Source organism: Perognathus longimembris, chromosome 21 (assembly GCF_023159225.1).
Source record: "Perognathus longimembris pacificus isolate PPM17 chromosome 21, ASM2315922v1, whole genome shotgun sequence".
NCBI classification, from domain to species: Eukaryota; Metazoa; Chordata; class Mammalia; order Rodentia; family Heteromyidae; genus Perognathus; species Perognathus longimembris.
The window spans coordinates 3,417,546-3,430,751 of record NC_063181.1 but is presented as its reverse complement, the minus strand read 5'-3'; the positions used below and the strand labels follow the sequence as shown (position 1 = coordinate 3,430,751).

The 13,206-nt window shown below is 45.7% G+C and overlaps 1 protein-coding gene across 1 annotated transcript; it reads left to right on the top strand.

Annotated features, from left to right (window-relative positions):
• The first annotated feature begins 3,302 nt into the window (after window positions 1-3,302).
• LOC125339709 (cyclin-A2-like) lies at window positions 3,303-4,515 on the top strand. The gene is given in 3 exon segments (XM_048330968.1): window positions 3,303-3,576; window positions 3,579-3,827; window positions 3,830-4,515. Coding segments are annotated over 3 exon segments (1,209 nt in total).
• The last annotated feature ends 8,691 nt before the right edge of the window (window positions 4,516-13,206 follow it).

The following is a 13,206-nucleotide window of genomic DNA, read 5'->3' as shown; positions in this document are numbered from 1 at the left end:
CCTCACATGAGAGAAGACACACTGGAGTGAAGCCATATGAATGTCACACCTGTGGGAAAGCCTTTACCACTTCATCTGACCGTGCCCGACATGAGACAATACACACTGGAGAGTAGCCCTATGAATGTCGCACCTGTGGGAAAGCCTTCAGTGATTCATCTCAACCTGGCACACATGAGAGACCACACACTGGATAGAAACCCTATGAGTGTCACTTCTGTGAGAAAGCCTTCAGTCTTTCTTGTTCTCATGCCAAACATGAGAAAATACACACTGTAGAGAAACCCCCTTAGTGAAGGAAAGCCTTCACTAAGCCATCTGAACGCGTTGCACGAGAGAATACACTGGAGAGTAGCCCCATAAGTCTCACTTCTGTGGGAAAGCCTTCAGTCTGTCATCTCAACGTGCACCACTTGAGAAAATGCACACTGGAGAGAAGCCCTTTGAGTCTCACTACTGTGGTAAAGTTTTCTATTTGGCTTCCAGCCTTTTTCACCATCAGAAATTACAAACTAGAGAATAATTGATGTGTCATCAGTGAGTGAAATCATTCAGGATCTCATTTAAACCTGCCGGGACGAGAAATGAGAGCAATCACACATACGCAACCTGTGTGTGGAAGGTTTTGGTACACCCTGTAACCTTAGAAAGTAAGAGCAATCCTCCCAGAGGGAGAACTCAGGAATCTCATCTGTGTGGGAAAGTCTTCAGTCAATCAACTCATCTAAGACAACACCAGAGGACATATATTAGACAGAAACCACCAATAGAAAACATGTTGTGAGAAGCTTTAAGCCTGATTATCCACGGGCGAGAAAGACTATGAACATCGCAGCTCTGGAAAATCCTCCAATCATCATGGAGTGTTGGCTCCCTCAAAGAACAAACAGTGGAGACTGACCGTGAGTGTCCCTTGTGGGAAAGCTGTGAACTGATCTACTCCTCTTGTACAGAATCAAACTTTGCACACTGATGAGAATCCACAAGAACAGTTTTCATGTGAGAAAACTTTCTGTCTATAGTCAGCCCTTCAATGTCATGTGGGAATACAAAAAGGAAAGATTAGAGCTGTGTGGGGTATTATATCTTGCTTGTATACTATGCATATAAGAACTATGACTATGACTCAGCCTTTAGTGTAGATTTAAATATGATGAACTAGAATCAGAAAAGCCACCTAGAGACCCCAACTCAGTTTGGCTAGTCAGTTCCTATGCACAAACGCATTTAAAGATGTATGTGTGTAATCTGCTTGGATGGTAGGGAATGTAGCACTCTGTAGTTACAGTGTTAGTTTCAAATATCCTAAGGGCCTTAGCGGGAAAGAATCTCCTAATCCATCCTTAATGGAGAAATCTTTCCATCTATGATGTTTTGGTGTGTGTGTTTTGGTTCCTTGTTGGTCTTCTGGCTTGAACTTGGTGTGAGGCCTGTCAACTATCCTTTAGCTCTTTTTTCTCTAGGCTAGCACTCTACCACTTTACGCCTCAGCCCCAATTCCAGCTTTCTAGGTGAACTGGAGAATTTACCTGGCCCGGCTGGCTTTCAATTTTGATCCTTAGATAATCAGCCTCCTGAGTTGCTAGGATTACAGGCATGAGTGACCAGCACTAGGATACAATGTATATGTAAGTAATAGGAGAGCATGTCATTTGACCTACCTCATTTGTCTTTAATTATGTGGACAAATAATCATCTAAGCACCAGGTATGGCATGCAAAAAAACCCATGAAATTAAAAGTTCTGAAAACTCTTAAGTATTCCATCTAAATGAATGATGAACTTTTATAATTGATAGCTTTCTTATTTAATAGCCAAGTTTGTGGTATATGTAATGTTCCATGTTGTATATGATTAGTGTTGTGAGTGATGAAAATCTCTGTGTGAATAACAATGTATTTTTCTATAGTAAGATTCACTGAGGAAGCTAGATCCTCAAAAGAAAGTGAAGCCATGTCTGATTTATTGGATGTCAAAGTACCTTTAAACAATATATAGATATGTACAAATAATATATGTACATAGTGGCATTGCATAAAATTAATAAGAGGAAATAATATATGCACAATGGTGAGATTGCATAAAATTAATAAGAGGAATCATCACATGTAGATTTGGATGACATTCAATCCAAACTAAAAGTCCACCAGACAGAACCTAATTTGCAGATAGAATTAGGAATACAGATTTCAAGTAATTGCGAGACTAGTTTGAGAAGATCTGACATTCATTTTGTTCTATTGTTTATCGTCAAGTTTAAACCAGAACATTGGATCCGAACTCCTTGATAGGTGGGAAGATATCCAGCCCATAGTTTGGGCCATCCCCTCCTTCAATATCCTTTCCACTGAGATAATTTCCAACTCCTTCACGTTAGCAGAAATCCCCAAATGTGCTGAGAAACACAGCACAGGGTTTTCTTTCCTTCCCAAGTGTCTAGGAATGCCACAACTCTGTCAAAGGTGAGTGCCTGGGTATACAGCCTAAGGCATTTGGGGCTCCTGAGTCCTCCTCAGTACATGGGTGTCTGTTGGTCAGGCCCTGAGAATAGTCCTGATGTTTGTCCTTAAACATCTCCTTTGGGCAGAGTAATGGTGGGAGCTCCTCTAAGTCAAATCCTCATGATAGCCCTGAAATAACTTACATAAAATATATGGAAACATATATCATTCACATCAAAAGTCCCTGGCCTGAGTGTCTCAGATATGTAATCCCAGCTTGTCAGGAGGCTGAGAACAGAAGACTATTTTTTGAAGCCAGCCCACGCAGGAAGTCTATGAGACTCTTAGTGACTCTCCCAAAGTCAGCTGTGGCAACGATGGCTCAGGGGGTAGAGTGCTAGCCTTGAGCAAAGAAGCTCAGGCCCAACACACAGACCCTGAGCTCAAGCCCAAGGAATCAACAGAAGAAAAGGAACAAGATGAGAAGCTCCTTAATGAATAGTGTACCGATTTTATGTAAGTAGTCACTGGTGTCATGTTTTCAATAATGTGGAAAAAGTGTGCTTTTCAATACACCTTCTCAAATTACCTATATTCAGGGTACTGATGAGCATATCTTTACAAGTAACAGAAGGTGCTTAGATCAATAGTCGCAGGATACTTGAACTGCCCTGCCTGCCAGGGCTGCCCTGGCGGGCTGCTGGCAAGCCTCCGTGCTTCTCCGCCCGTGCTGACTGCTCCGTCTCCACAAACTCCGCGGGCCCCAGCCGTTGGAGCGCAAGGGCTGCAGGTTGGCCCGGCCTGCGGTGGGTCTGCTGGGCCCAGCGCAGCTGAGCATCCCGCCCGCCCCCGGGAGCCGTGATGCTGGGCTGCTTGGCCCCCCGGCCTCTGCCCTGCGGACCAGGCCGACGGCCGCTCCCCTGGAGGACCAGGAGAATCCGGAGAAGTCAGCACCGGGAAGGTGGCGCCCCCGGGGCTCCGTGGGGGTCCTCTCGCGTGGGCGGCAGGGCCAGGCCCAAGACACGACTGGCTGCACCCCTAAAGGACCTTCCGGTGAAGGATGAGCCCGTCAGCAATCTGCCGCTTTGGAAGGAAATCAGCCAGCAGGCCTCCATCACCGTCCATGTGGACGAAGCCCCGCACAGCCTCAGAAGCCACCGCCCCAGCCCAGAGCCACCGAGCGCGAGGATGAGCTGGCTTTCAACACGGCCATGGCTTTGTCTGACACACGAAAGCCGCTGGTGCCTCTTGATTTTCCCACGCATGGTAGTTTTGAGTCCCCGCGCACCATGGACATGTCAATCGCGCTGGAAGAGGAGGCGCCGCCCAGTGTGAATGAAGTGCCGGAGTCCCACGCCGACATCCACGCGCACCTGCGGGAGGTGGAGTCAAGTGCAAGCCCAAAGCGGGCTACTGGAAGAAGCAGCCCGCCGTCACCAACAGCATGGGGGCCATCCTGGTGGACTGGCTGGTGGAGGTGGGGCAGGAGTACAAGCTGCAGGACCAGACACTTCACCTGTCCCTCAACTGCATCGACCACTTCCTGTCCGCCATGTCCGGGCTCAAGGGGACGCTCCAGGTCGCGGGCACGGCTGCCATGCTGCTCGCCACCACAGTCCCCCAAGTGGGAGAGTTTGTGTACATTACAGATGATACCAATTCTAAGAAACTGGTCCTGCGGATGGAGCACCTGGTCCTCAAGGTCCTTGCTTTCCAGTTTCTCACGCAGTACTTCCTGCACCTGCAGCCCGCGAACAGCAAGGTCGAAAGCCTGGCCATGTTTGGGGGGAAATTGTGTCTGATAGACGCCGACCCGTACTTGAAGTACCTGCCGTCGATGATGGCGGGAGCCGCCTTCCACCTAGCACTCTACACCCTCACTGGGCAGAGCTGGCCCGAGTGCCTGGTGTGGAAGTCGGGCTACACCCTGGAGAGCCTGCGGCCCTGCCTCCTAGACGCGCAGCAGACCTACCTCCGCGCGCCGCACGGGCAGCAGTCCATCTGCGAGAATCACCACAGCGCCAAGGACCATGGAGTCTCCCTCCTCAACCCGCCAGAGACGCTGAGTCCATAGCTGGAGGACAGGAGGACTGAAGGACGGGAGGACCGCCCGTCCTGCTGGCCTCCCCATGCCAATCATTCCAAGCATGTGTGTGTGTGTGTGTGTGTGTGTGTGTGTGTGTGTGTGTGTGTGGTGTACAGTGTTCATCCTGGGTTTTTATTTCACAATCATTTCTGAACATAAGTTTTGGCCAAGGACAAATTATGGTACCTATCATTTTTTAATGGTTTTAATTGTATATCTTTTTGTACATGGATCCACCTTAGACAATTAGCTGATTTTAAGTGGTTTTAGTGATATATTGATGCCGATAGAAGTATAAATTGATTTGGATTTCAAGGTTACTATCACTGAGCTTGGGTTTTTTGAAAACAGTGAGAAGAGCTCTGCCTCTTTGGGAAGCTGACCCTCAAATGCTGACATTCTTCATTCTAAGTGACTGGGCCAATTTGCTGCCCTGCTCACAGTCTAAGCTCAACGTGGAAAAGCACGCCTGGCCTCAGCCCTTGTGGAAGTCTCCTCGCTGTCTCTTCGCTCTTTCCGCTCTCTGCATGTAGTGTGACAGCTTAGTAAATAACTTATTCAGATGAGAGGCTTTTGCGAGGTAGACCAGGTTCTCTAGAAATATTCATCTGAAACCATAATGTTAAGAAAACTCTTGCTAGGTTTCCTAAAGGAGTTTTGAACACAAAATACCCAAGATTGTTACCATCGGATAAATATCCCTTTAATAGTTACATATGTACATACATTAAATCATGTTAACTCTAATTAGCGCCTCTTTTTCCTCTTCCTTACTGGAGTTTTACTTGGTGCTTTCTCTTGTTTGCACTGACGGTCTGAGTTCTGTGAATAAAGTAAAGTAACAGCTCAAAAAAAAAAAACAAGGTGCTTAGAAAGTATATTAAATAGCAATTATAATTTGCTGTAAGATGCATGTATATTTTTAAATTAGAAATAAATGCCCAAATGTCAAGATACCAAGCATTTTCAAAAACTTTTCACAAGTGACTTGCTATCTAGTGTGTTTTTAATTTACTTAATAGAATATATTCATGTTTTTGTGTTTTGATAATGGAATATTCCCAGTAGACTCCTGCTTTTACATCTTTGTCCCCAGTGGACTGGGCTGTTGTGGAACACTTGTAGACTTCTGGGTAGAGGAAACAGGTCATTTTGGGTATGTCATTGAAGGCTCTACCAGGAATCTCTTCTGGTCTCTCTTTCCTCCCTCCTCTCCTCTTCCCTCTCCCTCCACTCTCCTCCCTCCCTTCTCTGTGTCCTTTTCAGTGTCTCTCTCAGCCTCCTTCCTGGCTGCTAGGAGGTGTGGTAATTCTCTGCTCCATTTTCCCACTGTGGTCATGTTGTGTGCAGTGCATGGATCTCAGGAAACGAGAGCAGAACCTTTGAAGTAATGAATCAAAATAAATCGTTTGTCCCTTAAATTGTCTGTGTCCGGAATTTTTTTCCAGTGATGGAAATCAACACCAAGGTGAAAAAGGTTTACAAAAGCAGGAATCCAATTAGCAGTGGGTGCCTTGTTGATGAGCATGAAGTGTCTGGTGGTAAAGAAGGGAAGAGATAGGGGGATGAGGTGGGGCAGAGGGGGGGATGTCTCAGGAGGAGTGGCCACCAATCTCTCAATGTGGCATTGGAGGAGTTAGCCAGTTTGGAGTGGGGGCTGGACTCTCCGTTCTTAGCAAAAGCTCATATTCTCCCAAATTCTGATACTCAGGAAGTAATGGGGAGTCGTGCTCAAGTCCTCATCAGACTCAGCAAGCTGCCATTTTCTGGGTGGTGCACAAGACTGCCCCAGAACAATCCACCCTTCCTGTGGGCAGATCAACAAACCCTAAATTTACAAAAGTTGAGTGGATGTAAGCAAGTACCTTTCCCAGAGGCTGACTTTGTCTGGGTCTTCTTGAAATGTTTCTGAATTACAGGTACTCTACTCATAAGTCCCTGGTTTCAGCTGCAGTATAATAAATTCACTTGAGTTGGAGACAACAATCAAGTCAAAGGGATAAATTTTGAGCTCGGTGCTGGTGACTCACCCATGTAATCCTAACTGCTATATTTGTTGTTGTTGCCAGTTCTGGGGCTTGAATTCAGGGCCTGAGCACTGTCCCTAAGCTTCATTGTGCTCAAGGCTAGCACTCTACCTTTTGAGCCATGGGGCAACTTCTGGCTTTTTCTATTTATGTGGTGCTGAGGGATCAAATCCGGTGCTTTCTGCATGCTAGGCAAGCACTCTACCGCCAAGCCACATTCCTATCCCATAATCCTACCTTAGAGGATAAAAGACAACCCAGGCAGGAAAGTGCATGTGACTCTTATCTCCATTAAACCACTCCAAACCCCCAAATTGGGCAGTGGCTCAAAGTGGTAGAGAACCAGCCTTGGAGCAAAAGCCCTCAGGAACCATGCTAAAGGCCTAGTTCAAGCCCCATTATGTACCAAAACAAAATAGAATTTGCTAAGCATCAGAAAATCTGCGAAGGTTTGGGCAATCAGGTACAAATCTAAAAATCAACTGTATACCAGTGGCTCACAGCTGGAATCCTAGCTACTCAGGAGGCTGCTGAGATGTGAGGATTGAGGTTCAAAGCCAGCCCAGGTAGGAGCATCCCTGAGACTCTTATCTCCAATTAGCCACCAGAAAACTGGAAGTGGCAGTGTGGCTCAAGTGGTAGAGCATTTGCATTGAGTTGAAGAGCCAGGGACAGCACCCAGGCCCAGAATTCATGCAGCCCTCCCCAAAAATAAATTTAAAATTCAAGGGCCAAATCTTGAAGAAGGCCAGGCCTCTTATTAGTCCATACAGAATAGGCCCCTAGCACGTGAAAACTAGAATTCTTTTTTTTTTTTTTTTTGGCCAGTCCTGGGCCTTGGACTCATGGCCTGAGCACTGTCCCTGGCTTCTTCCCGCTCAAGGCTAGCACTCTGCCACTTGAGCCACAGCGCCGCTTCTGGCCGTTTTCTGTATATGTGGTGCTGGGGAATCGAACCTAGGGCCTCGTGTATCCAAGGCAGGCACTCTTGCCAGTAGGCTATATCCCCAGCCCGAAAACTAGAATTCTAAGTTTTCCTCTTCCAGCCCCTGGCACAGAACTCTGATTATTAAAGAATTTTGTGGACTGGTGGTGAGGATTTTGTCTTTTTACTCTTTACCCAGTGCTAGAATTTGGATCACTGGGCATTTTAATGATCACCAATTTGGATACCATAAAAATGTCGACTAAGGTTTTCTGCAAAAGACAATATCTGGGCTGGGAATATGGCCTAGTGGTAGAGTACTTGTCTTGTACACATGAAGCCCTGGGTTTAGTTCCTCAGTACCACATATATAGAAAAAGCCAGAAGTGGTGCTGTGGCTCAAGTGGCAGAGTGCTAGCCTTTAGCAAAAGAAGCAAGGGACAGTGCTCAGGCCCTGAGTTCAAGCCCCAGGACAGGCAAGAAAAAGGAAAGACAACTACTGAGTTTTGAGTTTTGTATTCCATTGCCGGTCCAGGACACATTTCTGTTCCAAAATGCATTTAACTTTCAGAGTAGTTGCAAGGTTTAAAAAAACAACAACTAGGGCTGGGGATATGGCCTAGTGGCAAGAGAGCTTGCCTCGTATACATGAGGCTCTGGGTTCGATTCCCCAGCACCACATATACAGAAAACGGCCAGAAGTGGCGCTGTGGCTCAAGTGGCAGAGTGCTAGCCTTGAGCAAAAGGAAGCCAGGGACAGTGCTCAGGCCCTGAGTCCAAGGCCTACGACTGGCAAAAAAAAATAAAAAAATTAAAACAAAAAACCCAAAACACAACAATCTAAAGCAGGTCTCAAGGCATATGTAGATAACACATAGTTTCAGGATATCTGAGCCTCTCTGCACTCCTCTAGCTTTATTTACATGGATGCCTTGTCCAGGCGTCATTGAACCTAGAATTACTTCTACTCTCTTGATGGTAGGTGGCAATCATTCTACATTTCTGCTGTCAATTTGGAGCCATAAAAGGTGTTGTAGAATAAGTAATGAAGAAAATGGCTACCAGATTCCTTAAAGCATCATTAATAGCATTGTAATTTCCCAATCTAATGCCTTAAAATTCCTCAGCTTCTCTCCTCTGCCCAGTGGAATTCCGTGGCATGGCACGATCGGGTTGACTGGCATTCCCCAGCCAGGCTGACTGTATCTCAGGGAGGCACAGATGGCTCAGGGCACCCAATGCCAAGGGCCAATACAATTAAACTGTAAGTGTGTGCACACTTCTCTATGTGTAAAAGTCACATGCCAAGTCATCACAGAAAACATGGCTGCCTGGGGCCCCCAGGCAGATGGAGCCCTCCAGAATTTCCCATGGGTTGAGGGTACCTTGCTCCTGCCCTGTCTCCAATTCACTGGCAACAAGCCAGAGCTGGAGCCCTGTTTCAGCCCTGAGTGACAAAGCTAAGGGACGGTGCCTAGGCTCTGACTTCAGCACACACGAAAAGAAGACAAAGTTTATTGCCATCAAGTCAGGCCAGTGCTACCATCATCTTTGAAGAGCTATTTTAAAATTTTCCAAAGATCACATAGTTGTGTCCTTCGAATTTCTTTAGGAGTCTACAGGAAGCCACTTTAACCGAGCAGGGCGGGAAAGGAGTTCCTCGAAGCAGAGCTGAGAACTCGTGCCCTTTTAGGAGAAGCAGGTCTCTTGTGATGACAATGGTCTGGGGAAGACACTCTGCTGTGTTTGGAAACATGGACTCCAAGGCTGGGCAAGTCACGGCAAAGAACAAGTTGCAATCTGGTGTGGCACCAATAAAGCAAGAATCAAAGCACTACGAGAGCGGTTTTCTAGGTGTCTGTTTCTTAACAAGTTGAACCAATTTCCTCATGCAGATATTCGTCTTTGCTCCTAAGAGTTCCATCTGCAGGACTGCCCTCTGTTCTATCTGCTTCCAGAACACTATGTTTAGACATGGGCTGACAACATAAAGTCTAAAACCATGAAGGTGAAATATGAGATAACTAACACAATAACTGCTTGACATTTTTCATCAGATTACCTGTGGTAAGGAGATTGAACTTTATGACTTTGGGGTGCACTGCTGCTTGAGTAAGCCATGAATTGATACATATTTACTGTAACTGACCAGAGTGAATTCGTCCTGTTACCCATTATGTAACCAACTTGAGTTTTGATAGGTGCTCTTTCTCGCTGAAACTTGACATTATAGATCATACTGGAAATGGAAGGTAGTCTAAGTATTTCCTAGTTGTGAGGATGAGGGAGACAGAGAGAGATTGATTGACAGGGCAGGGTTACTTTTGAAGCAGTTCAAGGTAGTGTCTAGCAGGGAATCTGTTAGTTATGTAGGTCAACCTCTTCCTATCGCAGACATCAGAATCTTGGCAGAAAAGTTTGGTGTGAAGGCAAACCTCAGTTTTGTTTTTGGGGGGAGGCAGTCATAGGGCTTGAATTCTGGGCCTGCACACCGTCCCTGAGCTCTTTAGGTCAAGGCTAGTGCTCTACCACTTGAGCCACAGTGCCACTTCCGGTTTTTTTTTTTTCTGGTGGTTACTTGGAGATAAGAATCCCACAGTGTTTCCTTCCCGGGCTGGATTTGAACTTTGATCCTCAGATCTCAGCTAGGATGATAGTTTCAGCCACTTTGCCCAGTCCAATTCATCTCTTGCTATTCCATTTTGGAAAACAATTGTTTCTCAGGTAGGATTGTATCTTAATCTGTTTTGGAAAGTAAAACAAAAAGCATAAATACCATTTTATTTATCCTAGTTTTGTGCGCAAGGAAGTCCACAGTCAAGGCACCCGCAGATCTGGTGTCCAGTGGAGATTTTACCGTGTATCAGGGAGTCATAGTAGCCTTGTTATTCCACTTTTCTCCTAGTAATTGGCCATGCTTCTTGAGATCAGGAAAGCAGTCAATAAAATGTCTGATGGTAAAGTGGTTAAACGGGAGAAAGGACGGACTCAGGGTATGTCCCCCGGGGTCCCATCATCGCCCCCAGGAGTCAACTCCCGCCAGAACTGACACAAGCACATCTCCTTCCTTCTTACCATTCCAGCCATGACTGTGGACAGGGATTCCTCATGGCTCTCGATTGTCATCTTCAGTTTTCCATTGCCTGTTTAGAATATTCGTGTGGAACTAATATGGGAACTCTTCACTCCTGGTCTCTGATTCACCTTTTAAGTTGAGTCTATTATCAGGCCTATTTAAAGGCAATCAACTGCTTTTCAAGACATATCCAAAATGTAAGGTTCATGCACCCTAGACTGTTCCTTTTTTATGTACCTCAGTGAAGTGAGCACCTGATCTTAGGAGTTCATAGCTGTGAAATTACCTGCTTGTGGATGTTTGTCCTGCCTAGATATCCACAGAACGGACAAAATGATGTCTGAGGAGCATTGTGAAGCTGAGACACCTTCTACTCATTCGAACTATTACACTGCTTGGTTGTTTGTTTTTTGGTTTTGTTTTTTTTTGGCCAGTCCTGGGCCTTGGACTCAGGGCCTGAGCACCATACCTGGCTTCTTCCTGCTCAAGGCTAGCACTCTGCCACCTGAGCCACAGCGCCCCTTCTGGCTGTTTTCCATATATGTGGTGCTGGGGAATCGAACCGAGAGCTTCATGTGTTGGAGGCAAGCACTCTTGCCACTAGGCCATATTCCCAGCCCTGTTTGTTTGTTTGTTTTCATTATTCTAGGTAAAGATTCTTTTAAGGCGTCTCCTGTGTATGTCTCAGAGTGGTTCAGAGGTGAAGGTCATGGTTGTGTTGTGGTACTGTCTAACCTCCTGCCACTTCTAGAGTCAGAGGGTTACAGATGGAGCAGTTCCTCCTGTAGATGTTCATCTCATCACATACTGCCCCTCCCTGACTCTCTCTTTCCTCCCTCTTCTCCTTCTAATTCTTTCCCATCTAATGCCCTCTTCTTTCCTATGAAGCTCCCAGAGATATTCAGTTTTATGTATACACACTCATGAGAATATATACTAATTCATTATTACTTGAAAATTCAACTCTTTTCCTTCCAACAGTGTGTAAAGGCATTTCGAGATCCCTTAAAAAACCTAAGACATCTACCCTAAATTCACCATTTATCCCAATGATTAAATTTCAGGACACAGGAAAGCCACTTGCACAACCATGTTCATTGCTACATTATTCACAATATGGTCAAAGGTATGTAAACAGCCAACATGCCCTTCAGGGGATGAAGGGATCAAGAAAGGATGGTCTCCAGTGCCGTAGATCATACCTGTAATCCCAGTCATTCAGAAGGCAAAGATCTGAGGATAACGGTTCAGAGCCAGCCCAAGTATAAACATCTGTGAGACAGAAATAAAATGCAGGCCTGGGAATATGGTCTATGGGCAATAGTGCTGCCTTGTATATGTGAAGCCCTGGGTTCAATTCCCCAGCACCACATATACACAAAACGGCATGAAGTGGCGCTGTGGCTCAAGTGGTAGAGTGCTAGCATGAAGCAATAAGAAGCCTGGGACAGTGCTCAGGCCCCCAGTCTAAGGCCCAGGACTGGGAAAAAAAAAAAGCAAGAAAATTCAGGGCTGGGAATATGGCCAATTGGTAAGAGTGCTACCCTCATATTCATGAAGCTCTGGGTTCGATTCCTCAGCACCACATATATAGAAAAGGCTAGAAGTGGCACTGTGGCTCAAGTGGCAGAGTGCTAGCCTTGAGCAAAAAGAAGCCAGGGACAGTGCTCAGGCCCTGAGTCCAAGGCCCAGGACTGGCAAAAAATAAAAAATAAAAAAATAAAATAAAACACAAAAATAAAATTCAAGTCTTTGCCTCTAATTGCTTCAAGCTAATTATATAATTATTTCTGCTGGTGAGAGAAAAATGGATTCTAAGAGAAAACACATTTAGTAAGTTTTAAAGGTATGAATATGAAAATGATACACCAATTCTCTGATACTGCATAAATTTCATAGAAGATACAAAGCATGAAGAAAGGCCACAGAAATGGGAATTTGGTTCTACCTAAGAGTTACAGAAAGTTGTCCTGAGGAGTGGTATTCACAGGGACCTTTTGAAAGCAAGGACCAAGCACTAAAGGTCGGCCAGAGATCGGATGGGTGTCTGCATGCTTGAAGCCCTCGCTTAGAACATCAGGGACTAAATATCTGTCTATAGTCTTTTTCCACAGATGGGAGACAGTGGGTTAAGTTAAGAGGAAGATATTTTGGGCTATCTTCTCCACCCGTTCCTTACAGGACTACAGATTACGTGGAGAAGTAGGTGTTGAATCACATGCTTTCTTCAAAACTGAGCAATGTGTGTTTCATAGGAATCCAGTAAGAACCAGCACTGGACCACTCGTTATGGTCGCCACTGCCCTGATGATCCGAGAGGCTCAGAGCTGGGACTACATCTGATGATCGATAGCAGCACAAACCACCTGGGTTGGAATCTTAATTCTGATCCTCACAAGCTGAACTTTGGGCTGCAATTTCTTCTCTACATGGGAATGATAATAGGACCATGGTGAAGACTGACAGAGCTGTTTGTTAGAATAAAGAACAGGGTAGGGGCTGGGGATATGGCCTAGTGGCAAGAGCGCCTGCCTCATATATATGAGGCCTTGGTTCAATTCCCCAGCACCACATATACAGAAAATGGCCAGAAGTGGCGCTGTGGCTCAAGAGGCAGAGTACTAGCCTTGAGCAAAAAGAAGCCAGGGACA